Genomic DNA, 21,173 nt, shown 5'->3' on the forward strand with positions numbered 1-21,173 from the left:
GGCTGGTGGGTGGGGGTCGAGAAGGGACAGGAATGTCACTGTTAGTCCAGGCCTCTGTGGCGTGGGCGGGTCCAGGGGACCGTGCAAGCCAGAGGAACGGAGTGGGGGCTCTGACGGGCGGGGACCTGTTTTTGCTGATGCCGTGCCCGACCCGAACCCTTCTGTTGGGAGTCCCCAGACCCGGGGGTCTGGCCTGTCCCCTGAGAGCAGAACAGCAGCCCCCTGACGGGTGGTGGGCCACACTCAGGGAGCCGTGTCCTGCTTCACTCCCGCGGGGGCACCGGCACCCGCTCGCCCCCACCGGGCCTGCCCACTGGGTGGCGGTGGCAGCAAGGGCTGGGGGTGCTCAGGTGCGCCACCTGGGTCCCGTCGGCTTCCCCGCCCCCAGCTCTAGGAGCGCGGCCCCTCCCAAGGTTTCCAGGAGCCAGTGGGCTGTGAAGCGCGGGGCCCTCACCTCCCAGCCCTCCACGGCGCTCTGCCACTGGGCGATCTTGTCCACGTTCTCAAGCCTGCGTTTCCGCTCGTTGATGAGCCGGGCCACCTTCTTCATGGCGTCCAAGGCGGCTTCCACGTCTTTGAAGTCCCTGCAGCGGCGGAGCCGACGCGCTGCAGCGCCAGGAGGGCCGGGAGCCTCCCGGGGCCCCACGTGAAGCGGCGTCCCCAGGGCTGGAGCACCCGTCACCCCGGGGGCCCCACAGGCAGAACGGGTCCCCCCTCGCGCCAGCCCCAGCCGGTGAGAGCAGGGAGGGCCTCCCTGACCGCCGTCCAGCGCCCGCAGCGGCAACCCGCACAGCCGCCCGCCCGCCCACACACCCGGGCGGCCCCTACCGATGCTGGGGGTGCGTGTACTTGAGCAGCTCGGCCAGCTGCAGCGGGTACTGGCAGATCTTCTGCACCGGCGTCAGCAGGAAGCCGTCCAGCGAGATGTCGATCATCCTCTGCAGCAGCCGGCAGGCCTCGAAGAAGTAGGTGTACTTGCTGAGCCTGGCGAGCCGCGAGAGCTCCAGGCAGGCGCTGGGGTGGTTGTTGCAGTAGTCGGAGTAGATCTGGAAGTGTGCTTGCTGGGGACACAGCGGGCGGTCAGGGGGCTGCCCCGCCGCACTGCCTGCAACGCCCCCCACCCACCCCCACTCGTGGGCCACCACGGGCTTCGATGGCACGCAGACAGACACGGGGTCCAGGCCCCTTGTGGGGGTGACGCGGTGGTGCTGGTGAGGACGGCACAAGGGGGGGTGAAGGGATTACGTGGGTGCCAGGGCCCACTCCCCGCCCAGTGTCCTGCTCCTTCCTCTCAGGGCCCCCCCGCCTTCCTTCTCTCTTCAACCTTCGTCTTCCTGGGGCCAGAGGGAAGCCGGGCCGGCCACGTGGTGAGTGGCCCGTGACTTCCTGGACTTAGGTGGTCATGGAGGGTGACAGCCACTGTGGTGCTCACACCAGGTGCGTCGGTGGAGAGCCCGTGCCCACTGCTCAGGGACGGGCCCCAAAGCTGCCCGCACTCAGGCACCCAGGACCGCCCCCCCATGTGCTCCTGCAGGTGCCCAGACCAGGCCACCCCCGTTCTGCCGCGGGAGGGAGGTGGCGGGGCCTTCCCAGCGCCCCACGGGGTGTAGTCAGGAAGGAGCCCACGGTGTCCGACCCACCACGATCACAGGACCGGGTACAGCCTGTGTTTCCTTACTGGGCGGGGTGGGGGGTGTCCCTCTCACCCGGACCGGCCAGGAGACCTCAGCTACTTGCCAGCTGGCGTTGGCCCAGAGGGAAGCACTGAACCACACACGCGGAAACCCCTGAACTCGCTCAGAACAAACAGCCCGGAGTCGCTCCACAGCCAGCCAGCCTGCCTCCCTTCCTCCCTCTGCCAGGAGGAAAGCCCCGGGAGATCTCAGGCCCCCTGCTCCAAGGGGCCTTCTGGGCCGTGGTCTGCCCCCCAAAACCAGCGACACTTCTCAGTGTTGAAGGGTGAGGACCTTTGGGCAGGCGAGGGAGCGGGACCTGGAAGCTTCCTGGAAAGGGGGGGGCCCCCCTGATTCCCGGCGGCAGGGGGCGGGGCGGGCTCACGTGCTCCAGGAAGCAGGCGCCCAGCTCGCTCAGGTGCGGGCGCTCCCGGTCGAACCTCCGCTCCAGCGCCTGCACGAAGGCCGAGTGGTACCGGTAGATGTCCTCGATGTTCCCGAAGATGGTGCGCAGCTGCTCCTCGCTGAACATGTCGGCGCGCTTGCGACACTGCCTGAGGTAGCCCTGGGGGCGGGGGCGGGTCAGGTCCCCTCCGGCCCCGCTGCGCCCCGCCGTGCCCGCACCGCGCATGTGCGCGCGCGCGCCCCGCCTCACCTCGCAGATGTCGCGCAGGTGCTTGATGTAGTCGCGCTCTGTGCTGAGGATCTCCCGGATGACGTTGGTGCGCATCTGGTCCCTGCTGCTGCTCTGCGCGCCCGCCCCGCCGTCCTCTGCCCCGCCGGCCCCGGGCCGCAGCGCCTCCTCGTCCGAGGGCTCGTCCTGGTTCACACGCAGCTGCAGGCGAGGCTGACGGTCAGCACCCCGCGGGCCTGGGCTCCCCTCGCACCACTCTGACCAGCGCTGCGGACGCAGCCCCCGCGACCCGGCCGCGATCGGCCTGCTGGGACCAGCCTTCTGTGTGGGAAGCCCGCCCGCCCCGCCGGGCACAGGGCTGCGGACACTTTCTGAGCCAGCCGCGCCTGTTCCTCTGGGCTCTGGGGACCCGCGGGAAGTGGACAGTGACCGGCGCTGCCAGCCTTCAGACCCTAACTGAGACAGGCCTGGGGTACAGGGCGGGCGGTTCAGGGAGTCTGGGGGCTCCGCTCCCTACCGCCAGGCCTGGCCCTCTGGAGCCTGCCCTGGACTCCTGCCGTGGACACCAGGGGGCCCCACGGCGGGGCCCTGTGAACTGGGGGCCACGGACTTCACTCGTCCATGCTCCACGCCTCGGCGTCGGCTCCAGGGCTGCCGTGACCGTGCACCCAGTGGGCCCGGCAGGGCGCCCCCCGCCCCCGGGTGCTTCCGGAAACGCCTGCTCACCGAAGGTGGAGGTGTTGGACTGGCGGGCAGGCTCCCCACGGAGGGGCCCCCCCACCTCCCGTCTGACCTGTGCCTCTCCTGCTGCTGGGGCCCCGGCGGGAGGTGGGAGGTGGGGGGAGGCCTGTCCCAGCTGCCTGCCTGGCTGTCCGGACCCCCACCCGGCGGGCCCGCTGCCCACAGCCCCGAGCGGACGGTCCGTGGTGCCCAACGCCACGGCAGCTCCTGAGCAGGACCAGCGGCTGTCGGGGGCCGTACCCGCACGAAGCCGGCCGGAAACCAGCCCTCGCCGTCGGCCCCGCGGCCCCACCACCACTCCCTGTTGGTGGCGTCCATCACTTCCACGACGTCCCCAGCCTTGAAGCCCAGCTCCTGGTCGTCCATGGTGACGTGGTCCCAGAGCGCTTCTGCGCAGACCACACCGCCATCGCTGATGAGCTGCGGGGAGAGCCAGGGACGGCCGGTCAGCGGGGCAAGGCTGCCCTGCCCTCTGCCCTCTGCACCCCACCCCTCAGCAGCCCCATGAAGGGGGGATCCCCCTGAGCCGGCGCTGTCTGGGGGGTCCCCTGGGCGAGCCTGGACCAGCGGGGCTCATGGGGAAGCTGGAAGGGACCTGACCCTCTGGAGCCTAGGTGGGCGCAGAACCGGAGAGCCCAGCAGCACGCGGCTGCTGCCCTGTGGGGGCCCCCCTTCCTCCGTCCCCATCTGGCCAGCGGTTAAACGGTCGCCCCTCAGACTCGTCACTCGTCTCTGCTCTGCTCCACGACGCTGGGGCCGGGTCACCGCCAGCTGCGTCCTGCGGGGCCTGCCACTCCCTGTCAGGTCCTCCTGGGCTGACACAGAGGGGACCACAGAGCTGCCTGCATGTGTGCCCGCTCTGGCCAGGGCTGCTGGGCCCCCAGGCCCCCACCGGGGACCCTGGGCACCGGGCGCTGCGCCTTCCCGAGGGCCGCAGGTCTCCTCGAAGGACCTTGCGCCCACCCAGCTGGAAACACCGGTTCGAGCGCGTCCCCTTCCCAGGGACGCCTGGCCTGGGACCACAGCTCCTGGCCACAGTCTGGACAGAGGGGAACGAGAGAGGGCTGAGGGAGGCCGCCGGAGCGGAGCAGGCCTTCCGCAGGCAGGGAGCACCGTGCGGCCTGCAGGCCTTGGGGGTCTGGCCCGGGGGCGGTCCCCTCCGGGGCAGAGACCCGGGTGAGGGTGAGCACCAGGACACAGGGCAGCGGTGGCCTCATCGCCACGTGTATGAGCATCAGGACTTAAACATTCCGCGTGCCGAGTCGCCGAGACCGCGGAGCTTCTTGGGTAAACTGAAGCTCAGGTCCCGCAGGGAACAAAACCCCTTGCTCGAGCTCCGTGGTGCGGGTCCCGGAGAGGTGGGGTCCTAACAACCCTCCCCCACCTTGCCGCACAGCCCCTGGCGTGCACCTGCCCGCACACGCGCTCACACGCTCGCCCGCGGACACCGCACGTGGGGCTCCCGAGACGACGCCGGGGACCCCGTCCACCCGCAGTCCACAGCGGCGGCGCGCACGCCTGCAGGGCAGCTCGGGGGTGGCCCCAGCGCGGGGCCCGGGGGGGGCAGGGACGCCGACACCCGACAGCCTGCTGCACGCTCTCCCTCCCCTCCCCGGGGGCTCCCGCCTGGCAGGACCCAGGTCAGGCACCTCCCCCGCCCCGGCCTTCCTCGAGGGAGCCCCGCGGAGCCCCTCTCGTACAGCCCGGGCCCGCCCCCCCTTCCCCGAGTTCCCCGCCAGCCCTGCACCCGTGCGGTCCTGCATATCAGGACAGAAGCCCCCTCCTCGGGCGCTCCTTGCCAGAGCTGGCTGGACCCCACAAAGCAGGGCCCACCCTGGCTGTTTCCCGAGCCTCTGTCCTCAGGACGGGAACACCACGGGGAGCACCCTGGAGGCGCAGAGACTCCGGGGACTTGGGACAGGGGACCCAGCAGGCTGCGGGGACCAGGCGGCCGGCCCCTGCACCCGAAGGGAACAGGGAGACACAGCCAGCCCACGCGAGGCGCCCTGCTCGGCAGCCGCCTGGGAGCAGCCCCCAGCCCCTGGCCTCGGGGCTCCCCACATCGGCCCTCGCAGCCCTCCCCCCGCCGCCCCCCCCCCCCGCTTTGGAAAGCAGGATGAAAACTCGGCCCCTGCATTTTCTTCTCCCTGTGAACTCCTTCCCAGCCGGCCCCCTCGCTGACCGCTGCGGGGAAGGGCATGGGCGGGCACAGCACAGACACGGGGTTTCCCCGGGAACCGAGGTTCCCTGTGCCGGTCACAGCCCCATGCCCGTCCTGCCCAGTCACCTGGAAGCCCTGGGGGGGGGGGCGGCAGAGGGATTAGTCGCCTTGTCACTTCCTTGTCACCGCGTCCAGCCAGAGGCACTTGGTAGGCACACGGGCAGGAGCAAGTGCCCTGGGTGGGAGCCCCCCAGTGACAGTGTGCTCGCCACAGGGCTCTCGTGTAGCCCCGCGGACGGGGGCCCTCGGGTGAGTCGCAGTGATGACAGTCACAGTGTATGTGAGTCACCGAGACATCACCACTCCCCAGGCAGGAGGAGCGTCCTGCCGCCAGGGCCCCCGGGAGGCCGCCGGGGCCCACCACATGGGGTGGGTTTCTCGCAGAGGCCCTCTCTTCCCGGCAGCTGTCCCGGGTGCAGGCGCCCGGAAGCCAAGAGGACAGCGCGGGCCGAAGGGGGGCTCAGGCTCACTCCTGGCCGGGCGGTGGGGAGCAGGCGGTGGGGAGACACGCTGGCCCTGAGGTGTGGGGGCTTTATGTGGGGCGGGTGAGGGGCTGTGCTGGGTGAAGTCGTGCCCCTGAGATTCTGACGGGTCCGGGGAAGCCGGACTCTGCCCCAGAGTGCCCCCTAGGACGATCGGCCCCCCTTCCCACTGCGCCCCATCTGGCGGAGAGCCGCAGTTGCCACCGCAACCTGGGGACGCAGCTCGCAGGCACAGCAGCAGCAGGGCTGGAGGCTGTTCAGAGCGCGGAGTGGGGGGTGGGGGGGCGCTAAGCGAGACCGCGCATCTTGAGACCGAAAATGGGGAAAGCCGGTAACACGTGCAGAAGAGCCCGCTCGTCGTCCAGACAGCTCTCACAGCCGCACAGGGGCGCAGGCCCGGGGCGCAGTCCCCAGACACCCGCAGCAACCGCGGCCAGAGCGGCACCCGCATCTCCAGGCGCCCACGGCGATGCGCCATTTTAGCCACACGCGCGCGCTCACTACGGATGCCAGAGGGAAGGACCGGTGCACATGGGCCACCACACCCCGGAGTCGCTGAACGCCGCGTTCCCCGGCCGCGTTGGGGGGCGGAGGGGGGGTTAGGGTCACAGAGTCGGGAGCCGGGAGCAGGTGAACACCGCCAGTCGGGGCTGCAGGGGGAGAAGCAAGGCCAGGGGTGCGCCATGGCAGCGCCACTCACCCGGAGGAGCCGGGTGCCGGGCCTTGGTGGTCAGCGGAAGGCCAGCAGGAAGACCAGCACGACGTTGATGAGGACCAGGAGCGCCAGCACGGCGAAAACCACCACGCGCTGAGCGCCGGGCGGCAGGTTGCAGCGCAGCACCGCGCGCAGGGCACTCCCGGGGGCCGTGGGGCGATGCCGGGCCTGCGGGACCCTGGCCATTGCACGGGGCCTCCGCTCGGCGCCGGAGATCCCGCGGCGCAGGGACACTAGCGAGCGGGGCCAGGAGCGCTCGGAGGGGGCGGAGCCGCCGTGCGCCCTGCCGGCTTCTTCTGCGCAGCCGGCACGTGCGCGCCAGGGCTCCCAGCCCCGCACCGAGGCGAGGCGGGGCGGGCGGGTGATGGGGACTCCAGCGAGCGCAGGGCTCTGACCTGGGCGACTCCGTGGGAGGCTCAGGGAACCTGGAGGGCCTGGTGCACGGAGGGTGGCTCCCGGGTGCCATGGGGCCTGGCAGACACCCGTGTACCTGAGCCAAGGGGATGGGCCAGGGTGTCTGATTCCTGGACCAGGACTGCCAGCGGCCCAGACTCCGCAGAGGAGTCAATGCGGCTCTTGACAGGACGGGGCACTGGCCATCCAACCCCACGGCGGGGCAGGGCCGTGGGGCCCGGATTTGCACTCCGGGCGGACGGAGGCGCTCCGGGGCGGCTGCGACTCAGGACCCTCCTCACGGACCCTGCCCATCAGGGCGTCATTTTGTCCTTTCGGAGACGCAGCTGGCTTCTTCAGCTGCTGACCACCCTGCCCCCAGTTTTGTGGCGGTACAACTGACAAAAATTGTGCTTATTTCAGGCGTGCGACTTGATGTTCTGATACACACACAGGAGGTCAAACGACCACCGCACTGCAGCCAGTCACCACCCCCACCCCCGGAGCTCTGTGGCCCCAGTACATTTCAGGCTGACAGTGGTCACCGCGCTGTGACTGCATCCCCAGGGCTCATCCTCCCCACACAACTGCCACTTGGCACCCTGTGGCCGACCCCTCCCTGTTCCCTCCGTCCTCGGGGCCCCCCAGCAGACACCGGTCTGCTCTCTGCTTCTGAACTGGGCTGAGGCTCCACGCGGGAGAACACACAGGGTTTGTCTGATGTGCCTTGCGACTTTGCTGGGCAGTGTCCTCCTCCAGCTCCACCCCTCTGTTGTGACAAAGGGCAGGATTCCCTTTGTGTGGTTTTTTTTTTTTTTAAGGCTGAATAGTACTTCGCTGCACCTGTGTGCCCGGCCACCCACCGACACCCGTCCACCTGCGGGAGGACACGCGTGGTCCTGGGCCTCGCTCACTGTGCGGAGCGCCGCCGAGAGCACGGAGGGCCGCCGGCTCTCCGAATCCTGACTCCGTCCTTTGGGACGTGCACCCAGCAGGCCGATGGCCGCGTCACGTGGTAGATGGTTTCCCCTTCCGGAGGCACCTCCGCGCTGTCCTCCACAGTGGCCGCACCACAAAGACAGGCTCCGCCTGCCTGCCCAGCCCCCGACGGCCCCACACCCTCTGCGCCGCCGTGCTCTTGGGGCTGGGACGTTACCCAGCACACGTTACATACCCAGCATGCGAGTCACACGCATGCAGCACACACCTACTCACGCCACACCCACACCCTCCCCGTGCGCATGCGTGCGGGCACACACTTGCGCCTAGGTGCCCGCAGGGGCACCCCGCCGTGGTCCCCCGTGTCCCCTGCTCTCCAGGCCCCAGGGTTCGGGTTCCCTCCTGCTCAGGAGACTGAGAAGTGCTGTCCCCTGCGGTCACCACGGACAAGCGGTGGTCACAATCTAGAACACCACACTCACGTGTCCTTGAAAACAGCACAGGCGGATGGACACCTGGTTCCGCATCAAGCCCAGCACCACTGAGCCTGCGCCTCCCTCTGACCTCTGCCCTCTCTGTCATTTCCAGGGAAGAGTTCGCGCAGAGCCCCAGCAAGCCTTCCCACCGAGGTGGCAGGGAGAGCCCAGGGGCCAGGAGCGCACAGGGGTACGCTGATGCTCCCGGCCTGGTGGTCGGCCAGTGCAGAGCCACCTTCTCCGCCTCCTGGGGTTTCTGATACAGTGAGTCTCTGCCGCGCTGCCCGCCAGTCGTAGCCGGGGCTGCCTGTCCCAAGTACCCCCAACGCCCAGGCACAGCGAGCCTCCCGCGGCCCCGGCAGCCGGGCTTAGGGACCGCACCCACCCACCCCGAGGAAACAGAGGCCCAGAGGAGGGAAGGACTCCCTCCCCGCCGGTCCTCCACTGGCCAGGGCCGGGCAGGAGTCTGACCCAAGGAGGTCGGCCCTCACTCAGCCCCAGGCCCTGCCTTCACTCCAGCCCGCCCCTCTCAGGGCACATTTCTGGGGCTTATTCTGGGGGGCACGCTGTGGGTCCAAGGCAGACAAGGACCCTGGGAAGCCCTGGGTGCTCTGAACATGAGACAACAACCCCACCCTGTCTGCTCGGTGACCTCCAGCACCAAGACGGACCTTTGAACCAAACGGGACACAGACTCTCCATACGATGCACAGTCTGAAGGACCCGCATTTCCCGGGGCCAGGTGTCTGCAGAGCCGTCCTGGCTCCTGGCTTTCCCTGTGCAAAGCCTCTCAGCAGGCCAAGGCAGGCCGTGAAAGGCAGTTTCCATAGCAACAGCAGTAACTTTGAGCTCTCCGCGCAGGAAAGCAATCAGCGTTCCCCGCGCCTCATCCCGGTCCTGCCCACTGACTTCTAGGAGGGTCAGGGGCCCCCTCCTTCCAAACTGAGCTTCTGGCAGCCGGGATGGCTTTCCAGGCACCACTCGTCCGGACAGACCAGCACTCTTACACCTGCGGTCCTGGACGGCCTGCCTGCTACTCCAGGTCGGTCCCCTGCAGGCCCAGAGAGCACGGGGGGAGCCCTGTCCGTGGGCAAGCTCTGAGGGTGGACTCCCTTTCCTGAAGGGAGCGCCCGGGGCCAAAACTGCGCCCTGTGCTTGCGGCACAGAGACTGCAGACGCGCAGGCCGGCGGAGCGAGCCGGAGCCAGCCGGACAGCGGGCCGTCCCACCCAGCCCCGCCCTTCACCCCCAGCCCCGCCCTACCTCGTTGATGGCCAGCTGCTCTCCGCCGCCGCCGGGGTGGCTGTAGTGGTGGCCGGAGCTGTGCACGTCCTCGTAAAGGTCCTCCTCACTCCCGGTCTTGTCGGCATGGATGGCCACGTCCAGGGCTCCATCGGGGATGGCTGGAAGGGCAGAGACCAGTTGGCAAGGAGGAGCTGGCGGCGGGGTGGAGGAGGGTCACGCGCAAGAAGACACAAAACTTTTCAGGACAAACGCTCCTTCCTTGAGAGCAGGGAGAAGGCCTGACGCCAGTTTCTCAAACCCCCGTTGCTCCAAACACGCGGTCTGGCCGAGAGTGCACCAGCCAGCGTTCACACCACGGTGACCACGCATCGCTGGGTCCCCACCGACCGCGTGAGCGCGGGACCACAGGTATCTGCTGCGGCCCGCACTCTGCGTCCCCGCCACTGGGTCCAGTCCAAAACCACTGGCCAATGTGCCACGTGGAGTATAAGGCTCTTCAGAAACAGGCTCGGAGTTTATGACGAAATGAAAAAAAAAAATAGCATGAGATATATGTGTGTAGTATAGCCGCACAAGTACACATTATATACGTGCAACTGCAGTTTGGAAAGTAATAAAATAAACACGCACGGCACTGCTCATCCTGCATAAGACAAACACCATAATCGTGGAATTCAGCCTCCGGCATGTCCTGCCCCAATCCTATTCCCTCCTGTCTCCCTGGGAGAAATGTCGAATATTCCCAACTTCGTATAAGTCACACGCTTGTCTTCGTTTCAGCGTTCACCTCCCTTGAGCTTTGCCTGGCTTGACTTCGTGCAAATGCAGTCACTCGCTGGTTCTCTTCGCTGACCGGCTTTTGTGCCTCTCCTGCTCCTGCAGCTTTGGTTGACTCACTCTCTCCGATGCGCCGTCTTGGCTTTTGTGACTAGTTCGGACTCTACATTCTGTTTCCCGCATCGTGGCTGCCGCCGCCGTGAAACAGCCGGAGCACCAGGGAGTCCCGCCCACATCGCCCACGCTGGCGGCAGGGGCGGGTCCTCACGCTGAGCGCGCGAACAGCTGGCAAGATCATCGGGTGGAAGAAAGGCGCCCCCTCCCTCCTGTGCCGGGTCGGGGGCGGGGCCGGGGAAGGCCGCACATGCGCCGTAGAAGTCAGAACGGTGCAGGCGGAGGTGCTGGACCAGAGAGGTCTGTCCGTCCAGCCTGGGGAGGGAGGGATTGGCTGGGAGGTGGACCCCACTGAGGTGTGCAGAGTTTGGGAAGTTGACTGGTCCTTTTGAGAAAGCACCTGGTCCGTCCCAGGCCCAAGCTAATGTCATCCCAGGAGAAAAAGAGAGGGTCACTGGTATGCCACACTGTTCCCCAAAGCTATTCTAGCTATTAATTTTTTAAAGACTTTATTTTTAGAGAGAGGGGAAGGGAGGGAGAGAAACATCCATGTGTGGTTGCCTCTCGAGCGCCCCCAGCGGTGGACCTGGCCCGCAACCCACGCATGGGCCCTGACTGGGAATCGAACCGGCGGCCCTCTTGGTTCGCAGGCCGGTGCTCAATCCACTGAACCAAGCCATCCAGGGCCACCCTAGCAATTTAGGATTCAGTATGTATGAATGCTCCCACTGCGAACATCAGCAATCGGAAACCTCGTTCAAACGGACGTTGAGAGGCTAGAAGAGAGAACGCTCAACGCGCGCTACTGACCCCTGCGCGAAGAGAGGCGCCTGGCACCTCGGACAGGAAGTGATGCGACCTCGTCTCAGCAGGAGAGACAGGAAGTCCTCCTGGCCCAGTAACGCGCAGCCTCAGGGAGGCGCCGTCACTCGGCCAACGGGGAGTCACGAACCTTCAAACTTCCAGCTTCCTCCAACGGACTCTCTGTCACCACGGCCCCTCCCAAGTCCGGGAGAGAGGCTCCTCTCCTTTCTGCGCACTTACCTGCGCTTTGCTGTTAGACCACGTGTCCCAGTGGCCGTTTTTATTTATTTTTTAATTAAATTCATTGGCGTGACATTGGATAATAAACTATACCAAATTGCAGTTTTAATTTTTTATTTCATTTGTTTGTTTCTGGTTCCAGAGAGAGAGAAAGGGAGGGAAGGGAACAGAAAGAAAGAGAGAAACACTGAGGTGAGAAAAACATCAATCAGGTGTCTCTTGTACGCACCCAGACTGGGGGCCAAACCTGCAACCTAGGCATGTGTCCTGACCGGGAATCAAACCCACAGCCTTTCGGTGTAGGGGAGGACAATCCAGCCAACTGAGCCACACCAGCCAGTGTCAAATTGCAGAAAGAGAAAGAAAGAAAAAGAAGAAAGAAAAGAAAGGAAGGAAAGGAAGGAAGAAAGAAAAGGAAAAAAAAGAGAAAAGAAAGCTACCACAGCTGTGTGTACATCAAGGTAGACATCAAGGCAAACGAATTATTAGAGATAAAGAGAAACATTTAATAATGATGAAAAGTTAATATTGGATGAAGTTATAATGAAATCTAAATTTGTACACTCCTGATGACAGAGCCTTTTTCTATGTAAAGCCAACAGAAAAATCAAAAGTCCTAGTGGAAGATTTTGGCTACTTTTCCCAGCAACTGATAGAACAAGCAGAAACATAAATACAGCAAGAAGATTGGACTTAAATACTATATCCTGTGTTCAACAAGGACAGCATACATATTGATTTCAAGTATATATGAAATACTACTATGAAAATAAACCCAGTTTTAGCCCTGGCTGGCATAGCTCAGTGGATTGAGCATGGGCTGCGAACCAAAGTGTCGCAGGTTCGATTCCCAGTCGGGGCACATGCCTGGGTTGCAGGCCATAACACCCAGCAACCGCACATTGATGTTTCTCTCTCTCTATCTCCCTCCCTTCCCTCTCTAAAAATAAATAAATAAAATATTTAAAAAAAAAGAAAATAAACCCAGTTTTGACAAATTTAAAAGGGTGGGAATCATGCAGGGATTTTTTTTTTTTGGTCATAATGCAAATAAGTCAGAAATTAATGACAAAAAGCTAGCTAGAAAATCCATATAGTTATAAATTAATAATATACTTGTAAATAACCCATAGGCCACAGCAAAAAAAAACATATTTCAGTAGGAATTAGAAAGTGTTTTGAACGGAACAATTATTACGACACCATAAAAATCTCTGGAATGCGACTCACTCTGCTCAGCCTGCACTGGGAAAGGGAAGGAGCAGCCTTGTCTTTACTCTAAGCCTACTCACGACTGACACTTCGTTTGGGGAGAGAATTCTTAGCCCCTTGGAGTCCTCCTTCCCCTGGTTCTCACTGGTGCTGCTCACGAGCAGGCTTCCGACCCGACCCGGGGTCACTCCGTGGTGGGCAGCCCGGCTTCTCTCTCTCGCTCTCTCTCTCTCTCTCTCTCAGGTTGTTTTCCGTGTCTCCTCCTTGCCTTCGGCGTCCTGCAGCCTCACGGAGAGGGGGGCGCGTCATGTTCGCCGGGGTACCGATTCCCCCTTTCGCTCGTTCCCCCTCGTTTCTGAAATGCCCCGAGATCTCCCTAGAGACTGATTGTTAGGTGATTTCCCAATTCAATCAGTATTTAATTTTTTTTAACCGACTCATTTACATTCTCAGACTGAATGAGCTGATGTAAATGTCACCCTCTGTCCCTCCATGTCAGGTTCTAATTCTCAGGGAGAGTTTTAATTTTCTTATCCAGAACCCAAACAGGAGTCAAGTAGAATAAAAAAAAATGCATCTTCCACTGACAGTCCAGCTCTTAGCAGGTCCCGGTTTTGCGTGAGGGCTTTGGTTCCCTCTCCCAGCCTTGCGGAGGGACAAGACACCATGTTCCCTTCGAGATAAGAACAGCTCCAGCGGCTGTGTTCTCGGCAAAGCGCCCCTCTGTCCCCCCTCAGCTACGGTGTCGGCTGGCGTGACCACAGCTCTGGCCCTCCCAGCCTCCCAGTACCCACACCTGGGAGCTCTCATCCATTCCGAGGAGTCCAGACAAGCGATCAGGTAACGCCTGCTGTGCCCTGGGCACCACGCGGCGAGGTTTCTGGCAGACGAGTGTCTCAAGTCCATCGTCTTGCAGAGCCAAGAGCTGTCATTCTCCCTTTACCAGCACAGAGCAGGCCAGCTGAACGGCAGCTCCGACGGCTGCCAGCTCACCAGGGGGCTAACGAGAAATTAAATCTGCGTTTAACAGGGAAAAATCACGACGCCTTGCCGTGTAAAATGTCAGATGGGTGAACTTCTTCCTTTTTTTTTTTTCCACCAACGACTAAGATACCATTCTACCTGCAAATGTTTCACACGTCTCTTCCTGCTGTTGCTAACACACACTCACTCTCCGCACCCAGACACAGGGAAACAGAACTGGGCTGGGCAGAGCGGAGGCTAAATCTGGGGCGGAGTCGACTTTCATCAGGGGAAGAAGACGATGAAACCAGCTGCTCGAACACCGAGCCAGCCCCGATGGAGAGGCCGTCCCTTGCACGGGCTCACCTCCTGCGCCTCGGCCCCTCGAGGCCACAGCTGCTGGGACGGCGGCCCCAGTTTCACGTTGCACCCACTGGCCGTGGTCCTTTGAGGAAGCAGGGAAAAAGATGAAATACTCACTAAGCCTCCACTGTGGGCCAAAGACTGTGCCAGAAACTCTCCATTCAACATGTCAACCAATGAGGCACCATCCGTCCTATCTCGGAGACGAGGAAATTCAGGCTCCGGAGCGACAGCCTGCCCAAGGCGGAGCAGCTCGCGGGCTGAGCCAGGGTCTGATCTCGGGCGGGTCTGACCACCGGGCCCCGGCCCCAGACCCAACCAGGAGCGTCTCAAGGCGGGGTCAGTGCCCCTCCCGTCCCTGGCCCCGGGGCCGCCGGGGCACCCTGTGGCCACAGCTGAGACCCGCAGAGAGCACAGAAACGCCAGCGTCCACTGGCTGCTCGGGGGAGACGGGTGACTCCCTGCCGCTCTGTCAGGGCCCAGGAGGGGCTCCTGCCCACGTCACCGCCCCCCATCCGGGCAGACAACCCGGGACAGGGCCACACGGGGAAGGAAGAAGAAATGCCAGCTGCAAAGCCTGCTGAGTTGCCAAAAGCAGAGGAAGGGGGACCAGCCGGACCCAGGGAGGCACCGGGAGTGCCGGCGCTTGCAAACAATGACAACACGTCTACTGACGATTACTCTCTAAAATTATTCGCCCGTCCCTCCCTCCCTCGAGCTCCTGCACAATGTCCCGGGGGAGACGGCCGCAACCTGCAAATGAAGCCGACGGGCCCGGCCAGAGGGGCTCAGTGGGTTGGGCACCATCCTGCAAAGCGAAAGGTCACCGGTTTGAGTCCTGGTCAGGGCACAGGCCTGGGCCGTGGGTTCAGTCCTCGTGTAAGGGAGGCAACTAACTGATGGATGTTTCTCTCTCTCTCCCTTCCCTTCTCTCTCTAAAGATTAAGTAAATAAAATCTTTTATTAAAAAGGGTTTTTTAAGATTTTATTTATTTATTTCCAGAAAGAGGGAAAAGGAAGGAGAAAGAGGGAGAAAAACACAAACATGTGGCTGTCTCTCACACGCCCCCTACTGGGGGCCTGGCCCACCACCCAGGCCTGTGCCCTGACTGGGAATCGAACCGGTGAACCCTTTGGGTTGCAGGCTGGTGCTCCATCCACTGAGCCACACCAGCCAGGGCCCAAAGAGAATTCTCTGAGTGCCTCTTTCCTCTGTCACTCCCGAGCAGGGCAAGTAGCTACGACAGTCCCCTTCTAGAACAGTGCCCATATCCTGCCGCCTGAGCACCTCAGGGCTTAGTCGTCTCCCGGAAACCAGCTGAGAGAGGGCTTCCTGGATCCACCCGGCTCCACGCGCCCGCTGGCGGTGCCCGGCACTAGTGCTGCTGGTGACCGGTGGGCGTGGGGGCGGAGGGTAAAGCGGCGACTTGGAATTCTCCCCCCCCCCCGCCCCTGAGGTTGGAGAGGGACCGGCGTGGCCCCAGCACAGGTGGGACGCTGCCTATGCGCTCAGCGACGCCGGGGCGCAGGTGCTCTGGGCTGTTCCAACCTCACGTGCTTTCCACGCCGCCCGGCTCTGAGCGCCTCCAGGGGCGGCCTCGCGTCTCAGCGTCTACCTCGCCCCCACGTCCGCCCACCCCAGGCCTTCGTGCGCGCAGAGCTGTTATCTCCGAAACACCCAGACCCCTCCGGCCCCCGGCCGGTTTGGGTTCTCAGGATTGCCTTAAAAACCCAGGTCGGTCTGGCCATGTCCATCCGCCTTACGCCTGCCCTGGGCAGGAGGAAGGAATGGGGGCGCACGGCTCCCCCCGCCCCCGCCCGCCGCCGCTGCGGAGTGGAGCGGGTAACCTCCCCGACGCGGACGGGGGAGGAAGGGGTCGTTCCCCAGTTCGCGTAAAGCGCCACTTCGGAGTTCTCTCGCCCGGAGTTCTGAAACTGAGGGGGGCTCTACTCAGGCGGCCCCGCCCCCGCGAGGAAGGGAAAGCGAGTTCTCAGGGGCCGTGGGATGGGGCAGGCGCGCGCGGCACGATTCTGGGAAACCCTTCGCTGGAGGAGCCTCCCGCAGCCTCGCCGTTCGCTTCTCCCACGTCCCTGCGTGGGTCTGGGGACCGGGCAGTGGGCGTCTCAGGGCAGGTCCTTCGCCGCGCCGAGCCCGCTGACTCCGGCGCCGAGTCCAGACGCCGTGCCCACCGGCCACGGCGCTCTCAGGACCCACGCAGGGGCCCTTCACTCCACTCTTCCCGACAGGGCCCCATGTAGCGTGGGCTCCGTGGGGGGGAGGGGCAGGTGCTCAACCCCGCAGTCCGCACGCCCCCTCCCCGCGGCTCCCGCCCCCTCCGCCGCCTCCTGGGGCTCCGAGCCCCGCCCCCGCGGGAGCGTAACCGGGCACCACCCCCCGCCCCACACACGCGCGTGCGCACACACACACACACACTCACACTCACACCGCCGGCAGCCCCTGCTCCCCTTCACAGCTTCCACTGTAGGGGCTCCAAACGAACCTGTGGAGCGTTTCCAACAAGTGAAATAGGAAGAATCCCGTTTAGCAGACCATCAAGGGGCACCCGTCCTAAACCCCCTCCGGGCCTCCTTGCTTAATTAATATTTGGGATCCAGGTCTCGCCGCGTGGACGCAGAACCCGGCCCTCCTGGTAGAAAGGGGAGCCCTCGGGCAGCGCAAGGCCCCGGGGGGGGGGGGACTCCGTGGCTTTCGCGTCCCGGGGAAGGTGCGCTGCTGGTTTCGGAGGGTCCCGGACAAGCGCCTGCTCTGGGCCGGGGGCCTCAGACACCCCGAATCCCGCCCCCTCCGGGCCAGCGAGCCCCCAGCCCCCCGCCCCCCGTTTTACAGAGGTCACGCGGCTGCAGCCCCGGAAGCCGGGCGCGCGCTGCGGCCAGGAGCAGCCGGCGACGGCACCGAGCCCCAAACCCCCCGCTTTCCACGGGCGGAGGCGCCCTGCCCCCGGCGGGCTGCCCGGCGGTGCGTAGGAGCGACGCGGCGGGAACAGGGAGCCACCGGCGGGAGCGGGTGAACGGAGGGCCCGGGTGGTGGGAAATCCGGAGAGACCCAGGAACGAGCACGGGAGAAGCAAAGGGAGAGGGAGCCGAGGCGCAGAAAGGGGGAGACAGCCCGGCGGGGGCAGGGGCCGAGGGCTCGAGGGGCGCGCGGGCGGCGCGGAGGCGGGCGGCGCGCTTACCGGCGGCGGCCGAGCGCAGGCTCTCCAGGCTCCAGGAGCGCGACCGCGCGCCGCGCAGGGCCCCGCGGCCGCCGCACACCACGCCGCTGCTGTCGGAGTCGGAGGCCGGGGACAGCCCGGCGCTGCTGCCGCCGCCGCTGCTGCTGCTGGTGCCCAGGTCGCCGCCGCTCGTCTGCCCGCTGGACTCGCTCGGGCACTGCTGCGCCCTCCCGCACGGGGGCTCGAGCTCCAGCCACAAGCTTGCGGGAGGCTGGGCCGCGGGCCAGGGCGCGGGGGACTCGGCGGCGACGGCGGCGGGGCTGCCGGGGGATGGAGCCAGCGAGCCGGGGCCTGGGCCAGGGCCGGCACCCGCACCCGCATCCTCAGCGCCGTCGGAGGGCGAGGGGCGCGCTGGCGGCCCCGCGACGCCCTCGGCTCTGTCCTCGGCTGCGTCCCCGCCGCGCGGCCGCCGCTCCGGGCTTGCCGACATCCTGGGGCTCCGCCGCCGCCGCCGCCGCCGCGGCTCGGACTCTGCGGGCGCCCACCCGGCAAGCGCAGCGGCTGCCCGCCCGCGCCCGCCCGCTCCCGGCCGCCCCGGGGCGCTGAGCGGCGGCGGCGGAGGCCGCGCAGACCCGGTCGGCACGCGCTCACGCAGGCGCGCACGCAGACCCGGAGCGGCGGGGCGGGCGCGGCGCTGGGCCTGGACGGCCGCCGGCCCTCGTGCGTGGGCGCCCCGCCGCCGGCGTTCGCACGCGTGGGGCACCGCAGGGTCCTCCTCGCGGGGGACGCGCAGTCATCCCAAGGCCACGGTGGTGAGTGGAGCTGGCGGGCCCGCGCTTTGATTCCCAAGGATGCGGCTCGGATGCGGCGGGCGGCGCGCCCCAGCCGGTCAGGCCGGAAGGCCCCGGTGGCCCAGGGTCAAGACCCGGGCGGGCGGCCCAGCGCAGCCCCCGGGGCAGGGAGCGCGCTCGGCCGGCGCCGGCGCGCGGGGCGCGGGAGACACGGGGCAGCGGCCCTGCTGTGCCCGCCGGGGGTACCGGGCCAGGGGCCGTGAGTAAGAGGCCTCGCGAAGGAGCTGCAGTGCCCGCCCCGAACGACGCTGGAAAGTGTCGGGAAAAGCCCGGCGGCGGCACGAAGGGACCCGGAGCCCGGGTCTGCGGATATGGGGACGCGAAAGGGAGCTGCCGTCTCCCCCGACCCCCCTCCCCGCACACTCGTGAGTGTCCCGTGGGTCCTTGGAGTGTGCGCGCGCCCGCAGACGAGCCCGAAAATCAAGAGGTGCTTGTAAGAGCGCAAAATCTGGAGGGTGGAAAACGGGGCAGACGCGGTCTCACGCGGGGGGGTGGGATGTGCCAGGGGGAACTGCCAATAGGGACTGACGGGGCGCAGAGCCCCCACCCCCACCCACCGCTCCCCGAGCCCACCTGGAGGAGGGCGGCTCCCGCAAAGGTGGGCGCTGCCTCCTCTCCCCTCCTTTGGGGTCCCTTCCTCACAGCCCATCTCCTCCCCTCAGCCCCCTGGGCTCCTGCCTGGGAGCCACAGGGAACCGGCATCTCCGTGGATGTCTGGGTGTCTCCCCCTCCCCCCCACCCTCACCCCCCGCCCCCGCCCTCGAGGGTCCTCCGTTATCTCCGCTGCGAGTATACTAATTCCCGCCCCCACCCCTGGGGGGCAGGCTGGGACGGTCGCGGGCAAACGCTGAGCGTCCAGGGCGGAGCGCTGTGCCAGCATAGGGCGATACCAGCCGATGGGCACCAGGGGGCGACTCAGCCGCGTCTGCGCCTCGCAGGCCCTCGCTGGGTGCGCGGATCTGGGGAACCGGTCCTGCAGGGACCCCCCGGGTCCCCACCTGAGTGCTGGTGTGGCACAGGGGCCGTGTCCCTTCAGACCACCGTGGGGACGGCTGCCCTCACGCACCGCTGCCCTTCCCGGGGGGCCTCCACCTAATTCTGGGACTTATGCGTCGTGCTCCTGTGAAGAATCCTGTTGTTCTTGAAAGGATTATTTCGGCGCTTGCCAAACACGCCTCTTCGGAACTTGGCCTGCTGTGAACTTAAGACCGCAGCCCAATCTGAGAAAAAAGTCCGCCGCCTGGCGCGGCCTGAGCCGGTGCTGACGGGGGACCGTCGTGTTCGCCCACCGAGCTGAGCAGCCGGTGCCCCGGCAGAGTCCCACCCGGAGCTCCAGACGCCCACCTGTACCAGGGCTGGACGGAGGCCCTCACACGGCACCTTTTGCCAATGGCCCTGGCCCCCCACGGGACCGTAGTGCCACCAGACGGAGCCCTGGGGAGTCCTGACTGGGAGCCAGGTCCGCACCCCCCGAGTCTGGAGAAAGCACGCGTTTGGTAGAGCCCCTCTGGTCCTGCAGGCCTGTCCGGGGCTGTTTGTCCTTCCCGGACACCGGCTCTGGCCCCTCCCCCCAGCCGGCGGGATGCTTTGGGGCAGTGAGGTTGCCCCTGACCTCGTCGGCACCCCTTCGGGCCCCGGGACCCGACGTCTGTGCTTCCCCGGGAGACCCTGAGCATCTCCGGCTCGCCCAGCCGCTCCTGGGTTAGTAGTGCACGGCAGCGCCACCCTGGCTGTCTCTGCGGCCGGTTCCTCCCGGCACAAGACCCGGCCCCTTCAGGCACCAAGACGTGATACACCGCTTCTTGCCGCAGTTTCGGGAGACGGACTCCGAAGGCGGCCGGCCCCTCAAAAGGGAACGCCCCCAAGTCCCTGGACTGGACTGGAGACAACTCTCTGTGGTCACTTCTGCGAGCTCTGTCCCACAACAAGGCCCAAGGGCCGGTCAGCAGTTCTGATCGAGTTAAGTGAGTGGAGGCAGGTTTGGGGGTTCAATAACGGAATGTCCCCTAGGCCAAGAGTCCCCTTCCCCTGCGTGGTGGGGAGCCCTTCCGAACTGAAGGCACGACAGACAGTGTTTTCTGTCCCTCACCTTCCAGCCACTTCTCCGCCAGATGGGAGACAACATTAGCCAACAGCCTGTGTCACTTGCTGTCCTCCGGGCCACCGCGACAGGGCGTGAGCCAGCAGGGAGAGGGGCGCGGGACTCACCGGGGTCAGGTCGGCGCTGGGGCCCGCCCAGGCGGTCCAGTCCTGTCGGGGCGCTCTGGGAGAAGGGGCGGCTTCTTCTGGGGGCACTCAGAGACCCCGGAGAGGCACCGGTCATCTTCCTCCAGCCCTGGGAGAGGAGGGAAGGGACCGAGAGTCAATGAGAAGAGACGACATGTCATTGCCACATTTCTCTGACTGTTCCGGGCTTCTGGGCTGAGCAGAGCCCAGGGCCGGAATGCGAGCGGCTCCGGGCGTTGCCATGTTCACTTGGAAACCCGTGGGCACAAAGGGGAGGCTGCTCCTGAATCCGGTCGTCTGCAGCCTGGGTGCCCAAACGTGGTGGCCGGGGCCCAGCAGGCAGCCGTTACTCAGCACCCCGAGGGAGGGCCGTGGGGGAGGTTCCTGGACCCGTGGCTCTGCCCCGGGCTGGCGGGTCGCACAGCCGGGCTTTCCGCCCAGGGCAGAACTGTTCGTTTCACCTGCGGCGTATTCTTTTAGGGGCGTTCAGTGAATACTCTTGCACCTCGGGAAGCCTCTGCCACCTCACCATTATGAGACAGAAGGGACCAGGGTTGTGTGGGTCTGGGGAAAGCAAGAGGTAGTGTCCCTTAGCACCCCACAGTCCCCAGGTAAACTTCGTCCCTCCCAGTATGGTCTACTTTAAAAAGTTATTGTGGCCCTGGCTGATGTGGCTCAGTGGACGGAGTGCCAGCCTGGGAACCAAAGAGTGGGTGGTTCGATTCCCAGTCAGGGCACATGCCTGGGTTTCAGGCGAGGCCACCAGTAGGGGGCGCGCGAGATACAGATCAATGATTCTCCCTCACATGGATGTTTCTCTCCCTCCTCTTTCTCCCTCCCCTCTCCTGTCTCTAAAAATAAATAAATACAATATTTTTAATTTTTTTTCAATTTTAAGCATGAAGCATCTTTTTCTTTAATGAGGGAGTTTT

At 65.2% G+C, this 21,173-nt stretch overlaps 1 protein-coding gene across 8 annotated transcripts in view; it reads right to left on the reverse strand.

The window, feature by feature from the left end:
- The window catches only part of ARHGEF4 (Rho guanine nucleotide exchange factor 4), a 35,812-nt gene that overhangs the window by 3,393 nt on the left and 11,246 nt on the right, over positions 1-21,173 (reverse strand). For 5 of the 8 annotated variants that reach the window (XM_045839060.1, XM_045839059.1, XM_045839057.1 and 2 more), the window contains 7 exons: positions 20,224-20,350; positions 9,537-9,676; positions 3,289-3,468; positions 2,329-2,508; positions 2,059-2,238; positions 829-1,061; positions 455-584 (listed from right to left, as the gene is read on the reverse strand). In XM_045839060.1, coding sequence (XP_045695016.1) covers positions 455-584; positions 829-1,061; positions 2,059-2,238; positions 2,329-2,508; positions 3,289-3,468; positions 9,537-9,676; positions 20,224-20,350 — 1,170 coding nt within the window. Of the gene's footprint in view, positions 1-454; positions 585-828; positions 1,062-2,058; positions 2,239-2,328; positions 2,509-3,288; positions 3,519-4,967; positions 4,983-6,451; positions 6,653-9,536; positions 9,677-12,823; positions 12,831-17,185; positions 17,663-20,223; positions 20,351-21,173 lie in introns of those variants that run through there. The other 3 variants (XM_045839065.1, XM_045839063.1, XM_045839064.1) reach the window with 3 other exon arrangements.

The sequence above is a fragment of the Phyllostomus hastatus genome, unplaced genomic scaffold (assembly GCF_019186645.2).
Source record: "Phyllostomus hastatus isolate PE091 unplaced genomic scaffold, TTU_PhHast_1.1 phas_contig_29, whole genome shotgun sequence".
Lineage (NCBI taxonomy): Eukaryota > Metazoa > Chordata > Mammalia > Chiroptera > Phyllostomidae > Phyllostomus > Phyllostomus hastatus.